The 18,784-nt window shown below is 26.6% G+C and overlaps 1 protein-coding gene across 2 annotated transcripts; it reads right to left on the bottom strand.

The window, feature by feature from the left end:
• Window positions 1–575: 575 nt before the first annotated feature.
• On the bottom strand, window positions 576–17,353 carry LOC132923963 (plexin-B). 2 transcript variants are annotated; one of them, XM_060987976.1, is made up of 24 exons: window positions 16,924–17,353; window positions 12,655–12,803; window positions 11,373–12,562; window positions 11,104–11,280; window positions 10,892–11,020; window positions 10,725–10,825; window positions 10,213–10,345; window positions 9,710–10,075; window positions 9,391–9,624; window positions 9,060–9,317; window positions 8,751–8,999; window positions 8,270–8,686; window positions 7,897–8,193; window positions 7,495–7,671; window positions 6,859–7,102; window positions 6,566–6,708; window positions 6,361–6,494; window positions 5,938–6,286; window positions 5,694–5,847; window positions 5,445–5,630; window positions 5,018–5,375; window positions 4,674–4,886; window positions 4,324–4,474; window positions 576–3,422 (listed from the first exon to the last, which is right to left on the bottom strand). In XM_060987976.1, exons 2-24 carry the CDS (start codon window positions 12,677–12,679, stop codon window positions 3,315–3,317), a joined length of 5,793 nt encoding a protein of 1,930 aa, XP_060843959.1. In that variant the 5' UTR covers window positions 12,680–12,803; window positions 16,924–17,353; the 3' UTR covers window positions 576–3,314. The 2 variants fall into 2 exon arrangements, with proteins under 2 accessions (XP_060843959.1, XP_060843960.1); XM_060987977.1 differs by having other exon boundaries at window positions 5,466–5,630.
• Window positions 17,354–18,784: the final 1,431 nt, after the last annotated feature.

Genomic DNA, 18,784 nt, shown 5'->3' with positions numbered 1-18,784 from the left:
GTTTTTTACTTTATTGAATGACAATATAGTTTTAATTTCATATTCCAAAGCCAAGTAGTTTATGAGTTATACTTATTCAAAGTATAGACAAGTGGAGTAGTGGACAAACATTTTTCAGGGTAACCCCCGTACCACTCCACTCCGCACAACTAAACTTTAAATACTTATAACTCATAAACTACTCGCTCTAAACTTGATTTTTAAGTATCAAAATAATCAGAAAATTATTCTGCTTTGGAATATAAAATTAAAACTGTATGTTATTATCCAAAAAAGTATAAAACTTAAAAAAATATAAGGATAAAAATATAATTGTTTAATAAAAACTTTGTTTCTTTAAAAACTTGAAACTATGTAAAAAAATATTTTCAAATACATGAATACTTTTTGAAATAATGAGTAATGATAAATTATTTAATTAATTATGATAAAAGAATCATCTTGTATAGTAATTTGAAAAATGAATAATTAAATGCCAATATAATTATTGCCATGCAATGAATCAATTATTATTAATTATATTAATTGGGTAAAGTGTAGATTGGTTTAATTTTGTAACATTGAATATAACTTAATAGCAGAATTTAACATGTTATTTTATTATCGGTTTAAATAAATACTGGCTTTGGCAACCAATATTGTTGACCACCTACTACCAATTGGTTTACAGTATAAAACAGTGTAGAGTAAGAGGGCATATAGATCAATATATTATTATAATATATTAATATGTATATAGATGAACAATACACTTTAGAAAAATGACTCAACATAATTGCTTTATGTACATAATTAACATTATACATTAATACAATAAATTTATAAATGTGTTGAAAAAAAAAAACCAATATTTGTTTTAGAGTCATTAATATTTAGTATTGTGTGAAAGTTACAATCGAATTGTGTAGAATGAATCATTCAATTTAATTGGCTGCCATTAGAAAGATTACTGAATATTTGTGAACAATATGCCTTGATTATTAATTTAAATATCTTAATTATAAATAAATTACCAAGATGACAGAAAGGCTATATCATACTATAATAATCCAGTAAAGTTGAATGCTCCATAAAACACAACCGCTCAACAATATAATATAATCTAAAACATTAATGAATACAATACATAAATAATCAACTTAACCTTTTTCAGAATGGTCTTTAGAGAACTATTTTTTTTCCTGCAAATTATGATGCTGAATTTATGATGTAGATATAATTGTATTCGCATACAATATATATGAGTGTGTGCAGTGATAATATTTCTATAGAAATAAGTGCACTACTGTATTTAAATTCTTTTAAGCAACATTTGATATTATAAATATGTAGGATATATATACAGATTAATGAAAATTGTTAAAGATGATTTTACAGACAATTGTGGATTTGTATGACAAAAAATGTAATCGTTGTCTATTTTATATCAGAATAATACAACAATAATTATAAAAATACTAATAATAAATAAATTTAGATCAATGTTTAATTTGCATTTTTTTTTTTTTTTGTGTAAAATACTTTCCTAAAAACGTTTTGAACACATTATAATAGTATAATATTTTACTATATATATATATAATAATATATACAAACATATATATGTAATTCATTTTAACATTTATACTAAATCTTAAAATAATATTTATACACTTTACACTAAAGAAATAGAGAATATTTTTTGATTTTATACGCTTGAAGTCATCAAAATGCTAGATTATTAAGTATACAAGTACAGATAAATGCAACAATACAATTTGTTCATATGGACACGTAATTGAATAGACATAAGTTAGTGAGATCTAAGAGATTTTAATATAACTAAGACAAGTAGATGTACAATATTTTAACAGTTTGGGTTTACTGCAACAGTTAGTTTATGAAAGTATTAAAATGTGAGAAAAAAAAATTTAATGCTAAAAATAATTTTAACATTATGTCATAAATTGATGCAAGAAATGTACATTATTTTTCTATCACTAAAATATAATTATTGTGCAACTGTTAAAATACTGTACATACATTATTGATTACTAATCGACAGCAATGTGTGGGATATATAAAATGATACCATTAGTGTACAATAATCAGACCATAAATATATTAAATAGATTAAATAGTTATCTAAAATAAATATTATACAAGTATAAATGCAATGTAAAATTATTGGGAAACAGTTATAAAAAAAAGCCAGATCATGTCAACATACATGGATTGAAGCTATACAAGCAGAATAATATGAGTTAAATGGGAACTGAACTTATTTAACACAATCGTCTAAACATAAAAATAATTAAAAAAAAAAATAATAATAATAATATATATGTATACTTAACTCGAACAAATTTTAATCAAAAATGAGTAACTTAAAAATTATACATAAAATTTAAAAATTCACTTACAGACGGAGCAAAGACAAAATGTTCATTATGATTTGATGTGTTTGATAACACAATTTTTTTAGAATATAATCTTTTAGTTAATGTTTTTGCACTGTTTTCACATACTTTTAACATGTTTATCAGGACGGAATCAGAAAAAAAAACTTATTACAATGTCATGTAAATTCTATTTGACCACGCAAAGCATATTTTAACTTAATTATGAAATATTATTTAGTTTATATTAGTAGTACAAAAGTAAGGACAAAAAATTATTTCAGTGTTTAATTAATGAATAATTAAAAAAAAAAAAATAGTAGTATTATAGTAACAATATTATGTTTACCAATTTGTACTTCCCTTATTTACAATTTGTTTTCAATTAAATAAATAAAATTCATTGAGATTAACAGTAAAATTTTAGTGGATAAAAAAAATTAAATTGATTGAACTGTTATATTTTATAAAGCATTTATTAGAAATATTAAAAAAAAAATAATAATAATAAAATAAATGCATTTATTGTAGTTGTAGTGTTTCTAAAAAATAGTATTCAAAAAATAAGGGAATATTATTAAAAAGAAGTTGTGTTATTTAATTCTTCATTATAAAAATTCAAAAATGTACATAAGCCAAGGCCTGTCTTTAGTGTTTTAGTGAAATAAAATTGTTTTGATCAGCTCAACGATAAAATAACTACAATATTAATTTAACAACCTAACAAGTATTAAGTCGTATAGATTTTGGTGGTCAATCGTAAACTTAAGTTTGCCTAAAATAGCAAGTATATTAAAAACATTATGTCTATATATATAATATATGTATAATGTATATAAATATTATTAAAAAAGTCAATATAATTTCTACGTAATCTGTACACATTAAAACATCTTTATCACAGGATAGAGTCGCAAGTAAATAATCAGTCTACTGTCAGCATATGGCCGCTTCATCACCTTCAAGTGTCCCAGCCACCTTATTTAACTTATGACTGAGGTTAATCTTTTGACAATAAGGATCCAATTCTAATGAATCCAAAATCTAGAAAATAATAAAATTAATTAATAACATACAATTATAGTTTAAACAGTTAATTATACTTTATCATAAAAATAAAATTAGTAATTAATTTATATAAATAATTGAGTATACAATCAATATTTTCTTTTTTTTTATATATGATTTAGTGATTAGTGATAAAAAACGAATATATTTTAAATTTGAATATATTAAGTTGAATTGGTATTAGATATTTAGAAGTGTAATTAATATAATTTATGACTAGAGTTAGGATATTCATAACTTGCATTTTTTTTCTTTGATTCAGATTAATCAAATTTTATTTTGCATTTTTTTTGTTTTAAATGTCATTTTTAGTAGTTTTTGTACAACATGGGGTCATATTTCTCAAATTTTAGATTATAAAGAAAATGTGTATAATATTTAAAAAAAATAATTTTAATATTATTATTGTAAGGTCTTTATTGTGAATAAATTTATCATGTATTAATAAGATTTACTGTTAGTGTTAAACATTGATAAAACAAGTGCTCTTTCAGACACTAGCACTGATCATACACGCTTATCAAGTACTATATTTATAAATTGTATGGAATAAATGTATATTATTGTTTATTAATATTATAATTCATATTTTAAATAACCTAACTTAATCATCAAACCCATATTGTTGATAAAAATTATTATTTATAAATAAATTTTTTTTCACTTAATTAATTAGATTTTTTAGATTATTTTTTGAAGTTTTTAGGACATTTTTTTGTGTTTTTAGGTCATCAACATCCTAACTCTACTTATAACCCCAGTTACTAAATAAAAATCTGATAGTAAATTTATTATTAAGCCTGAAAAAGCACATATATTTCATGATTATAACAGTTTTAAAAAAGTAATTTCTTATTTATTTTGAATGAAAACTTACTGCATCATTATATTTAGAAGCATAAATATACAATTCTTTCAAAGCAGAAACTATGTGGAATTGGCCAAAATGAGAAACAGATAACTGTTGCATAGTTGTGCTTAGTTCTTGATCAGTGATTTGAGGTAATTTTTGAATGTCACTATAGAATCTGAATAAAAAAATAAATTAAAATATATTTAATATTAATTTCAAGTTTTAAATATTTTATTAATATTATAAGTAATAACATCTAACTAATAACATAATATATAATATACATACAATTATTATAGTATAAACATTTATTTTTTAAAATAATAGTAGCATAAAAATATACATCATATTTTAACATTAAAAATAATTATTACCTTAATACAGTCTCTCTATACTGGGGTATATCTTTTGCAAAAAGAAGTTTATTTGATGGTGAATCTTTTCCTAATCTATGATCAGAAGTTGAACATGAATCCATAAATGTTTGAGCAATAACTGATAAACAAGAGTCTACAGTAGGAGTTTTGTCAATATCAAATATGAAATCTGGATTCTTAATAAAGTTCACCCAAAACCTCAATGGAAGACTATAAATTAAACATATAACTAATTTAGTAAGACAATCATGAAAATTAAATTTAAAATATTCATATTTTTTGAAATAAAAATTTTTTTTTTGTTTGAAAAACTCTTAAATAGTTTATAAAATTATCAGTACCTATTGGACTTCCAAGAATGAACAACTTCTGGATCAATTATATTGTATTTTTTAGCAGCATCATCAAATAAATCAAATAACCATTTTACAGCTGGCGGAAGAGTTTCATTAGCTGCTAAAATTGTTGAGAAAAAGTCATCAACAAATTTCTGAATTGTTCCTTTTGTTGATAATAATCTAGTCAAAAATATCTCTGGAATCGCCTTATGAGTTCTTTCTGGCATTTTATTTGTATGATATTGTTGCTGTGTATCAGTAGATCTAATTAAATGATACACAGTACCAGTGGAACTAGAACCAGTCTCAATGCCTCCATTAGTTGTTGATATAATAGCACCAGAATAGTATCCAGATGTACCTAAATGTTTAAAATAATTATTTGCATGAGTTTTAAAATAATAATTAAACACTATTTCTAAATAATTACAATTATGGCATGATTGCATACAAGATTTATTGTATGTGTCATGTTGGCGTGGAATAAGGGTCATTACAGCAGATTCTTTTACGCCATAATGTGCCAGGGTATTTAATTTCTTCCATCCACACAAATTTTTGGTAGTAACATCATAATCTTGTAGTGTAAGATGACCTCCCCGTCCATGGCGCCATTCTTTATAAATAATATATTATTAATAGATCCATAAATAAACTTTTTAAATTTAATTATTCTCACCTAAATCAACATCATAAACCGATGGTCTAAGAGAGAAAGCTGTATTTTTATATACAGCATCAAGAATTTTAGATTTAACTTGACTAATTGTATCACAGTCTAAGACTTTACATTGCACTTTATCATCTAATTCGTCTTGCATAACATATAAATTCTGAAATACAAATGAAAGTAGGTTTATTCAATGTTAATAAAATAATTAAATGAATATTTTAAACAAATAATATTATATTGTTATACTCACAACAACTCGATGATCTATTTGTTCCCGAAGTAAACGATCTTCGGATAAACTATATCTAGCATCATATGTCAATGCATCAACTGGGCCTTTTTCTACTTGATGTTTAATGGCTTTATAAAGTAAAAATAGCGATGACCCTGCATAATCTTTAAGATACTTATACATGTTGAGTGCCATCCAATTGGTTAACATTTTTTCAACAACAGATTCAGTTCTTCGAAGCATTAAATGTGGATGTTTAGACATAACTGATTTATCAATTAGTCTAAGTAACAAACTTCTTAATACATCAGTTGCATATTCCATTTTATTCATTAAAACAACCATAAGTAATGAAGCAACATTGACTCTAAAAATTCAAAATCAAAGTTATATAAAAGATAAAAATGCATAGTTAAAATCAGCTAAATTATAAATACTCACTTATCACGGATGCTAAAAGTTTTTTGAGATTCAAGAGTATCGATGAACGATAATACAAAATGTTTATTATTTATAAGCTGCTCAAATTGCATCATAGCAGCATCATAATTTGTGGTTGATCCGGCAATAACAACCTATAATTATAAAACATAGATTAATAAATAATAGAAAAATTTTTTGATTGTTAAACATTTTTATTTCTCACTTTTGATTCGTTCAAAATAGGATGGTCTCGAACACCAGGGAAAAATACTTTTAAAATGTATTCATTATGATCTAATGTAGGTATACCAGAAGATTCTAAATCTGCAGTCAAGTCAGTCATATCAGTTTGTAATTCAGCAAAAGCTAAAATTCAGGAAACACAATAATTATAAAACAATATTAATCATAGTTTTTTAACAGAAAAATTATTTAAATTATTGGTATTAATAGTTATAATTAATCGAAATCAATCATTATATAAACTTAAAACAAAATAAAGAAATGTGATAGAACCTTGTTTACACTCAGAGCGGACATTGCTTTCTAATGTATCCATTTGAATTTGAATACGTTTATACTCTCTTTCAGCTTGAGTGGATTTTCTTCGGTATAAAAATAATATAATGAAAAAAATTATAATTATACATAAGGCGCTTGTGACAGCACCAGCAATTGCCTCAGGTGAAAATGAATATGTCGATAACACGTCATATTGCAAGTATCCCACATTGAATCTTAATTTTTTACCCACACGGACCTAAATATATGAAAAAATATATTAATATCATAGAAATAAATTAATATGAGTTTTAGTATAATAAATATGAGTAACTAAGACTACACAACTTCATATAAATAATTTTACCTTTATGTATACGAAATTATTGCATTATGTAAATTATAATAAGTTTTAAAAGATTATAATCAGAATTAAAATATAATTATTTTATATGTATGCTGTATGTATTCCAAATTTGAAATAATATACTAAATTAATTTTTTTGGATTTAATATGCATGACAATATGATTGTTATTGTTTCAATTATAAATAATAAGTTACCTCGTTAACATGATATTCTACTAATGCATGAGCATTTTGAGCTCTAACTATTATATTTTACTAAAAAAAAATTCAAAATGATACTGACCACAACCAAAGGTAATCCTGTTTTAGTAGGTGAACCAAAATCATCAATAGGTTGTGGTTGATATTGAGGTGGAATACAAACTAGTTGAGTATTGGCCAATGAAGTAACATTGCATACTTCCATTCCGATAGTTACATTAACATCAGATTCATCACAAGCCAAATTTAAGTTTTCACCCTAATTAATAATTATAACAAGTTATAAATATACTTACATAAAATATGATGGATTAAAATATTGTAATAAAGATAAAGAAAAAAAATAGTTCATTACATAAAAATAATTTGGTATAGATGTTGAAATATTTAGGAAAGAATAATTTAAAGAAATTAAAGTAAGAAGATATATGTATATATTATACTTTATTATGAATAATATTGCTTCTGTAATATGTTTACTAACCTCTATAACTAATGTATCGCCTTTGTATGACTTAATAGTATTTGAAAATTGGAAATATTTTGGATCTTGCACATACACGATTTGTGACTGTAAGACTTTCAAATGTTTTTCTAAATCTTTGACAGCGGCAACATTGTCCATGATAAAACCAATTTTCAAAGTCAAATAAGAATCTAAGTATTTTCCATTGGCAGTGTGTCTTCTTCGCTTCCGGTAACTTTTAATACTTTTTAAGAATTGACTGTTAGCAGAAGGGGATGGACATTCCATTTGAGCTGAATTAAGAACTATACATTCCTATAAAAAAAAAACATATTATCCTTACTAAGTATATTCACTTTTTTGTTTATATAATTATTAAAAATATACTCACAGTCTTATTAATGGGATGGATGAAGTCAGAATCAACATAGATAACCATTTCTGGCTTTTGGATAATATCAAAATTTGTACCATGAACTGTTATCATTCTCCCTCCAGACAAAAAGCTAATTAGTGGTTTAATTTCAGCAACAGTTGGATCACTTCGATATGTAAAAGGTTTAGCCAAGGTTCTATTGGAACCATCAATGATTAAATGCATTGAATTTACAGTCAGTGGTCTATTAGCTGCCGATGTCACACAAGTAAGTCTGGTGCTTGAAGCATGAGTTGTATTGACTGTACATGGAAAATTATCAAGGAATGCAGTCACCGAACTTCCAATGTTTAAATTATGTCCACTAATGGCTAAAAGAGTACCACCACTTTGGGGTCCCATGCTAGGAGTTACTTTATCAAGCTTAACACTCTGTAAAATATATACAATAAGTAATGAACAAATTTAAATATATTAGATTTAATAAATATTATACCTTGTAATTGAAATGTACAGATGATTCAGTTACGCCAGCATTATTTCCAACAACAATAGAAGCAACTTTTTCACTATTTGATGGCCCAGTTCTACATACTATTTTCACAGAAACTTCATAATCAACTAAATGACACAAAATACCACCTATATGGATTTTTCCCCAAACATCTTCTCTGTTTAGACCTAAATTACTTCCTTCAATAGTGACCATAGTACCACCTTCAATTGGTCCACTAAGAGGTTTAATCTAAAGAATAATTTGACATTATTAATCAAATTAAAAAATAATTTGTACAATTTTTAATACCATATCTATTCTTGGTTTTGGACATTCATTGCTAGATGTTTCTAAGCAGGTTTCTGAATACACACAAGTACTTAAACACCAAGTACATTGATATTTGCGATTCCGTGTAACACATAATGAACAGTCAGGGTGTTCTCTATGAGATCCAAGAATATCACATTTATATAATGTCACATTTATTGTATCAACATGATGGTTTCTGTTCCAAACCATACTGACCATAGCATCATATTCTCCAGAATTAGTTTCATATGAGTACTAAAATATATAACATTAATATATATGATTAAAATGTTTTCTATCAAAATAGTATCTTAGATTATAAATTTACAGTAGTCTTATCGCAGACGATATATTTTTCATCTACCCTCGCAGGAACCATTAGTTTAGCTCCTTCAATGTTAATTATACATTGAAAACCTGTATGTCCAACTTGAGGGTTAGGTAAATTTTCTACTTGTAAAACTATTTCTTTAGGAACACCATTAGGTAGTAATATTTTTTGAGCTGGTTGTACAAACCGTGGACAAAACATTGCACCATGGCTTTTGAGACGAGTAGGATTCTAAAATAAAAAATGTGATTAATACATATAGTTACATATTAGTATATATATATAAATATATACATTGCTAAGGATTTTAACTTACATTTTCACCACTGATAATAATACGCTGACAACTGGATACGTTATTTGTACATTTATTCTCGTAAACACACCAATTACATGCCCATTGAGATTTAACACACTCCATACATCTTGTATGAGCTGAACAATCGTAGTAAGCAAAATTTCTGCTTACAAAGTCCTTATTTGTTTCAGAAGATCTTACTGACAAAGATACATAAATATGATCTTGGTTTTTTGGAATTTTTGGACGTGATTGAATTGAAGGAGTGGAGCACTGTAATCCAAACTGTGTAACAACTGCATCTAATGGATCACTTTTGCCAAAAACACAACGATATTTTGCTCCAGCTGGTAATTCTGGTAAGGTTTTAATTACAAGTTGCAACTGAAACAATAATATGAAATAAAATAAAATCAATAAATAATACACACCGTTTCACATACTACTAATTAATCACATTATTATCAAAATATTTAATTATAAAATACAGTACAGTTTGTTTTATTTTTAACAGCCATTACCTTTGACATTTGGTGAATTGGAATCCGATCCGGACTTATTTGTTCAAAATCAATACATTGTTGACCAGTACCAAGAGATAACCATCGTGGTGAACTATGGCTTGCTTTTTGACAAGTACTTCTAACAGTACACCTAATATTTGAATTCATAAAAATTAATTATTAATTATATTATTAAATATTGTTTAGAGTTAAGAATACAATTGTAAATATATATTTATACAGGTATTTTTTGTTCAAGATAATATAATATATTATAATTGACTTCTTGTTTTCAAAAGTAAATACTACATATCGGTCATATCGATTAAAAATAGAATATGCCTAAAAAATGCATGATAATTGTATTAGGTACATTTAATTTGTTGAATTTTCCATAGTATATAAATAATGAAAATTTAAGTTTTGTAATTTTAACTGTTAATTTCTTGTTAACTAACAAACATTATTTGTGCATTCATTTTTTTTAAATGTTTAAAGATCATACATTTGTAAACACAATACAACTATACCTTCTTTCGAGAGAACACCAACCACAGTAAGGATCATTTGCTTCCAAACATGAAGAACAATTAGTAAAACTGTAACAATGCTCTACTCTTACTTTCAATACCTTAAAATAAACAATAAGAATTATACTTCTATTCAACTAATTAAAATCATTTAAATAAAAACTTACATTGCTTCGAGTTAACACATATAAATGTTCTCCATTAGTAGTAAGTGATGTATCTGGTAATATAGCATTTCCATTGTCCAAGACCAATTCTTCATAATTTACAGCATGTATTGCAGATGATAATAATACCTTTTAATTATAAATAATAAAAAATAACTTAATGTTCTTGAGTCATACCTAGTTAACAATTTAATAAAAATAATTTGACTAACTTTTTTAAGAATTCCTGTCGAAGTTCCCAAAAAAATAATAGTATTTCTTTCTGTTGTTGCTAATGTTATTGAGGAAATAAGATGATCGGGAAAATTGATTGCAGCTTGTGTAGCAATTGGCTCTGTTCCTGATATTTTTAAGCCAATTTCACAAAAGTTTAAAATATTTCCAGTCGACTAAAAAAAAACAAACAAAAAAACAGAAACAAAAATTATAAAAATATAATTCAATATTAAGTTAAATTAATTTTTATTTCACGAGTACTCACCCCTGCAGGGGGACAATTTCCTTGCAATATTAATCCGGAAACATATGGCATATTACGATATTTGATTGTACCATTAAAACACATATGAATGTTTTCATCAAACTTAGATTCAATGTATTGCATACTAAAAGCACATATTGCTGATTTAGACATTGGTTCATTAGTAATACCTTGACTTGGTGAAAAAGATCCAACTAAAACCTGGTCATTGGTATCAATACCAAGACTAGCTGCTAAGTCTTCACCGGCATTACTTAGCTTTAAGTCTTGAGCAAGTTTATAATTCACCAAATCATCAGAGTTGGATGATTCTTTTACCATGCATTGTAATGTCACTTCAGTATAACTATCATAATTGGCATCATCTATACAAACTCTAGCTAATCTAGTAACATATCCCAATTCTTCTTGTCCTGGTAATGGTGAATGTTTTTGAACAACAACAAAATATGCATAATCACTCGAATTGAATCCATAAATGTATTTGACAAGGAAACGGTCACGATAATTAACGTTTATGTTAAGTGAAGATTGTTTTAAAAACGAGGTTTCTGCTAAATTTAATGTGTAAAGACTACGACTTGAAATTGCTGGTACAGCATGTCTATAATCTCCATTGTTAGTAAAAGTGGTTCCAACATACAATACATTTGAGAATCCCCAATTATTATAGTGTTCTGGTCCAATGAAAGCATATGTAGAAGCTTGTTCTGTATTAGCAGCAATACTCATAGGAATAAATTGTGCTGGTAAAGACACATTTGACATTTTATACTTATTACAAGCCCCTTGGAAAATAGAACCACATACTATTAACATTCGAGATTCTAAATCGATGATTAGAATTTTATTATAGTTATCAGTAAGTGATGTTTCAACGGGTGGAGATGTTGGACAACCACTTGCTGGACATTGTGGACTATCTGATAGTGGACCAGTATTGGCACATGTTTCCAAAGTTAAATTGGACCCTTCTAGTTGTATTAATTTGTTTACTGCACCAATGTAAACTCGGCCCCCTAAACTCTTGTCTACAGCCATATGAAGTAGATGGTTTGAAAAACATTCTGATTGTGTATTCTGTGGGTATTTAGCTATAACTGACATCGCTAAACTGCATTTTAATGTTGTAGTTATTAGCAATAACACCAACACAAAACATAGTTTGGAATTAGGCATCACCAATTTTCCTAAGATAATAAAATTAGAATACATATTTATTTAATTAATATAAGTAATTACAATATTAAAATTGTTTTCAACTAATTTATTTGTGACTTACCCACAGTAATAAATTTCCAATCCATTTAAATGATATCGGCATTTTCATGAAATCAACAACATTAATTTTATGTTTGTAAACATGATCCTAAATGGAAAGCACTCATTTATCTATTAGTAGACGATCCATATTGTTTGTATCTATACATTCTAAAACAAAACAAAAAGTATTTTCAATAAATAATAGTATAATACCAATGTAAATATAAAATTTATTTTTAAAATTATGTACAATACTAATACATAAATGTTGACAATGCTGTCATGAATAATATATTACTGTTATATTTAAATTAATATTTTCCTAAATTTTAACATTATCAATTCTTTATTTTAAGTTATACAAATAGCAAAAAACACTACCTGAGAAATGGCCTAATATAATAGATCCAAAAAATGATAAACACACGGTCATTTAAGAAAAAGTTGGTACATACAAATTTAATTACCTAATAATTTATTTCTCACAATAAAAACAATACATCATAAGCATAAGAAATACAAAAGTCTTTAATTAATTTTTTGAATATAATTGAAGAATAAATATGGGGGAATGAGTAAAACTATTCAATATTAAATTTAATTAATATTCAAGTGATAGAGAGAATAAATACAGGATGCTAAGTAATCACTCAGTCATCATAATTGAACTAATAAAAAGTTCATGCCATCATTGCATGAATACTTACTAAGAAAATTAATTAGATCCTTACATTATACATTATAGTATAGGTAAAGTAAAATAATAGCATAAGACATGAATTTCAAATTAATAAATTAGAATAGAAACTTGCATATAAAAATGATAAAAATCCACACTATGTTTTTAGAACCGAAATTTCATTAAAATAAATTAAAAAATATAATTTAGTAAAAATAAAAACAACTCATTAAAAAACATTTAAAACTTTTATAAAAGAAACATGGCCAAAACAAGTTGTAATAAGGGTTTAGTCATAATATGTAACGAGATATGTAAGTAAGTATTGTTTATTTTTAATTTTCTAAAACAATTTCATTAATGTCTAATGGTTGAAATATCAAGGAAATGATAAGGTCGTTTTTATTCAAATATGTTTTTGGATGTACCTATTTTATTTTGTATTCTTTTGTTGTTTTAATTTTTAGAGCATCATTTAGTAGTTTTAAAATTGAATTGAAATATATATTTGGATAGGTGACAGCATCTATCAATGGATCAATATCAAGATCCATAATATATTATTGGCTGAAAATAAATAATGTCTATAATATAGGTATCTATTAAGTAACTTAATATAACTTTTGTTAATATGCAGTATATTGCAGACATTTATACATAGCTTTCATAAATAATTTTTATCAAATTTCAGAATAATTGAAATTTAATCAAAAAATTTAATTAAAAAAGTTATTTATAAATATATTCTAAAGAAAAAAACGTATGTGTAAGTACCTGAATATTTAAAAAAAAACATAATGTACCTAATTAGATATTATAAAAAATAAAATTAATTTTTAAATATTTATATATATATTACTTATAAACAATAAATTTAAGTAAAATGTATTATTACATTTTAAATTAAATTAATTAAAGAATAAAAAAAAAAATATAATTAATGTTTATAAGTCAGTATTATTTGTATTATTATTAAATCAGTAAAGCATATGCTGTTTTTATAATATTGATATCCATTTATTATGGGTAGAGTATAATATAACAAATTCATAATATAATTAGTTAAGTGCTATTTTTTACATTATACAAGTTTTTAATGTAAAATCAATATTATCCCAATAAATTTTGTTTTTGCTTTTACAGAGTTTGGGTATTCTTTATCTATAATAATTGTCAATCTTTCTTTTCGTGAACACGATATCTACAGAATAAGCACAAGGCATGCAGGGTGTATTCAAGCATGCCCTATGAATTTGTCATGGGCTAAAATTAAAATTGTTAACGGTCATTTATACCCATCCAACTAATTATCTTTCTATACTCCTTTGAAAAATCTTTAAGTTATTTAAGAAGTTAAGTATGTATTTATAGTTTATAAGTAAGTATTCATTTTTTTTCTAAATTACAAATACAATACATATTATATAAATATAAATATAATAATTATATTATTAAATAACATCAAACACATTATATACCTAGGTTACAATATTTATTACAAAACTATTTTTCTTGTTTTTATTATAGCACCTACATTAATATTATCTAAAACTAACTGATTTTTAGGTTTTCATTAATTGTAATATCTAGTTAAATATTTTAAATAGATAAATTAATGTAGGTACATAACACATACGTCCATATTTTTAACTATTTAACAAAGCAGCTTTTTTTTTATAGTTTTTACAAAATTTAAGCCCTAATAAAAAGCTAAAATAGCTTTTAGAAAATATTATGGTATTACTACAATTAAGTTACATTTAAATTTTGAAATATCTATACTACATTAATCAATAGTAGATAGGAATGATATTTAATGTAGATATACTTAATTTGTCAGGAAAATATGAAGCCAAATTATGTAAGTAGGCCTTTAAGTAGGTATCAACAAAAATAATCTTGAAAAATGTTCTCAAGTTAAATCCATATAACATAACACATTCATATCATTAAGTATAACTATATATTAATAAGTCTTTTCTAATTTATTTTAGAGTTAAATCAAAAATATGTTTAAAATGTTAATTTAAAACTGTAATATTTATAAATTGTATAATTATCATGTTATTTTAGTTGTCTCAATGACTTGCTTACAACAGCTGTTCATCGCAAGGTTTGAAAACATAACCCTAAGTGAAGTATTAAATAAACTGATAAAAACAATATAAATTGATTACATAATAAATTTATCTATAATTCTTAATTTACTTTTGTTTTTAATGATCATATTGTATGTTAAAAATTCAACCTCATCTTTTTCCATGACAAAATAATTTGACAGCCACAGGTAGGTATAATATGTTATACCTATAGACAATATTATTAAGGGTATTATTCAAACGTTATTATACTATTATATTTTAATATTAGGTAAATATAAGTAAAATTAATTAAAGTGTTTATAATTTTATTCAATATCCAAAAAATAATGTCTTTTAAAATGTTAATAAGTACCACTTTTGGATAGGAAAATTATAGTCACATTATACATTATCATATATTCATTATTTACTTGAGTATTTTTAATAAATACAACTTATTTTATAGACTAAAACCTCAAATAAGCAAGATAAATTGATAAGTTTGATAAATAAATAAACTTACAACAATTTCAGTGTGCCTGTATTATACGTATTATATCTATATCTACTAAATATTTTATTACATAGGTATAAACAAATATCATATTTAGTTTATTTTATAATTTCAGAAATATTGTTAACAAGAACAAACACATAATAAGTATAAAAATAACGTAAAATAGCATATAAGATGGCAAAATATAATTATGAAATTAAATTAAAATTGTTTAATGAGAAAAGAAAAATATTATTGTAACCGCAGATTAATACAGTATTGAATAGGTTTGTATTGTGTAACAGACCTATTGAATATATATATATATGTTTTATTTATTTTAGAAAGTAGATATTTATTGAAGTACCGATACAAAGAATGTTAAAGTAACAACAAAATGTGTACCTACCAAATTAATTAATAAATGAGTCACTGGTTTTAAAAAAAAAAGGTTTATTTTTCAAGTCATAACTACAATAATAGCAAAACCTATTTTTATTCCTTACAATCGCCGATTGTGAATGCTGCGCTGATCAAATCGCACACAACACTAACCATTGCAGTTGTCTGTACGATTTACTGAATACTTGAACAATAAATGCTGCTTGGGTGTTTTGATAGAAACTCTATAGCGACAATACGCGACAACAGGCAGATCATAACTGTGGTTACGGATAATTAATCGGTAGTGCCTACAGTAATACTTCTCTACCGTTCGTGTGACGACGACAGAGATTTGAACGTGAGTTCGCGGACAGATGACGCGGTGAAACGCGCCGAGCTATGAAACGGACGACGAACATTAGACGTGCAAAGACCTACTCGTGGAAAGACTGCGCGTCCACCGAGCAACTGTTACCGTTACAGCTACCGGTCGACGGCACCCTGCTGGACGTGTGCGCCGCTCGGTGGTTGTTTTACAATAACGATAACAACACACATGGCGGTACCGCGGGGCCGGGTGACGCGACGCGATCGCCGCAACACGCAAACCGACACAGCAATAATATTATTTGTAATCTGTGCACTTACCTGGAACACGGGGTGGTGGTGGTGGCGGTCATAACGATGTCGCTCGTGTCCAGCGACGGCGACGAGGTGTGCGAACGATACGGCGAGTGGGCTATTCGGCGCGTCGCAAACGTGCAAAATCGGCGGCGGGCGAACGGGTCGGCGTCGCTTTCCGGTCGTGTGCCGGCGGGGCCGCCACAACAAGAACGCAGTACGGCGCGTACGGCCCAACTGCCCTATGCGGCGCCTGCCGTGTGTTCACCGAATATCGTCGTCCGTCCGTCGGCGGCGGCAAGGCGGCAAGGCGGTTTTGACGCGGCTGCGGACGTTATACAACTGGCGGGCGGCAACGGCGGACGGCGTTCCGTGTGTCGAACGGCAAATCAAACACAAAAACAATACATTTTCCAAGCCATTATGTTGTGTGCGAGTGAAATATTGTTAAGAATTTATGTTATTATCAATTGTATCAAACAAATTTCGATTTTGTTAGACACGGAGGGTATCGTTTGGCTTCCATCTTGGAACCTCCGACGCGGTCAGTTTTGCGCCGTCACTGTACCGCGGCTCCCACTGCCCGACGGCACCGTAAACGACTACGGGCAAGCTAGCGCAACTCGCCATCCTGCTTTACAGCCATACAGCTGTATATTATTTGGTTTTCAGATATGAACTCGCTTTTCTTACTTTCATTAATTTACATTTTAATAGAAGTGCCACAATTTAAGCGAGTTAATTTTGATTATCTCGATGAGTTCCTTTCTCACCTCCATAGAAAAAATATATATTTTTATGTACCTATCTATATATGACGGATTATGAAGGGTCATATTTTTAATTATCTTAACAAATTAAAAAAATTTTGTCATAGGTACATATAGTACATACCAACCATTAATATACATCTATAAATAATAAATATATACACATTACCTCCATACATACAAAATATTAGGTATAGGTATACTATACGCATAATGGTGTTCATGTTCTGATGTTCATAATATCATAGGTAATCTTTTACGCATCAGTCACCGGCGAGTTTGTAAACCTTATTTTAGCATGCCAATAAGACGCAGAATAAAATAAGGGTATCTATAAGCTAACTATAGTTTAAGGCAGTCCCTATTTTTGTGTGCAGTAGCAAATGACAAATAGACGAAAAAAAATTTTATGTTTACTAGTTATAATCCTTAAAAGATGTTTGTTTGGATAAAATAAAAAAAATGGTAAAGTATTATGTAGTTGCACAATTTACAAGAAATAGGGACTGGTTATAGGTTCTAGCCTTCTATAGGTACATCTTACCTTCCTCGTCCTTTTCAATACCACTACCAATAATGGCGCATCTGCATTCTGCATTTCTGCAAATAAAAACAAAATTTAGTTATACTTATACATAATATAATATATATATTATCATCGATGGATTAAGAGGATTTTATGGGTTCCTACTCCCTCTTAATTGAATGATTTCTTGTACAGGACAAGCAAACATTTAAAATGTGTACAGACTATATAGATGCATAACAAATAAATAATATTTTAGATAATATATTACAAAACTATTTTTTTTTTTTTTACATAAGTAGGTCAAAATTAAACCATAAGAATCTAAGAAATGACAACATTTTGCGCTAATTTATATAAAAAAAACCCTTTAATATGTATTATAATATATTAATATAATAATCAGTACTTAATAATAGTTTAGATAAGTAACGGGGTAATAATACATATTATTGTAGTATCGAAATATTATTTATTTTATAGATCTCCAACCTATAGATATTATAAATAGGTAGGTACAGATTGTTTCGTAAAGTACTAAAATCTGTATACATTTATGTACCTACCATTAAATAGCTTGGTAAAACACTAT

The sequence above is a fragment of the Rhopalosiphum padi genome, chromosome 3, assembly GCF_020882245.1.
Source record: "Rhopalosiphum padi isolate XX-2018 chromosome 3, ASM2088224v1, whole genome shotgun sequence".
In the NCBI taxonomy this organism is placed as follows: Eukaryota; Metazoa; Arthropoda; class Insecta; order Hemiptera; family Aphididae; genus Rhopalosiphum; species Rhopalosiphum padi.
The sequence above is the reverse complement of the archived record's forward strand: the minus strand, read 5'-3'. Positions and strand labels throughout refer to the sequence as shown.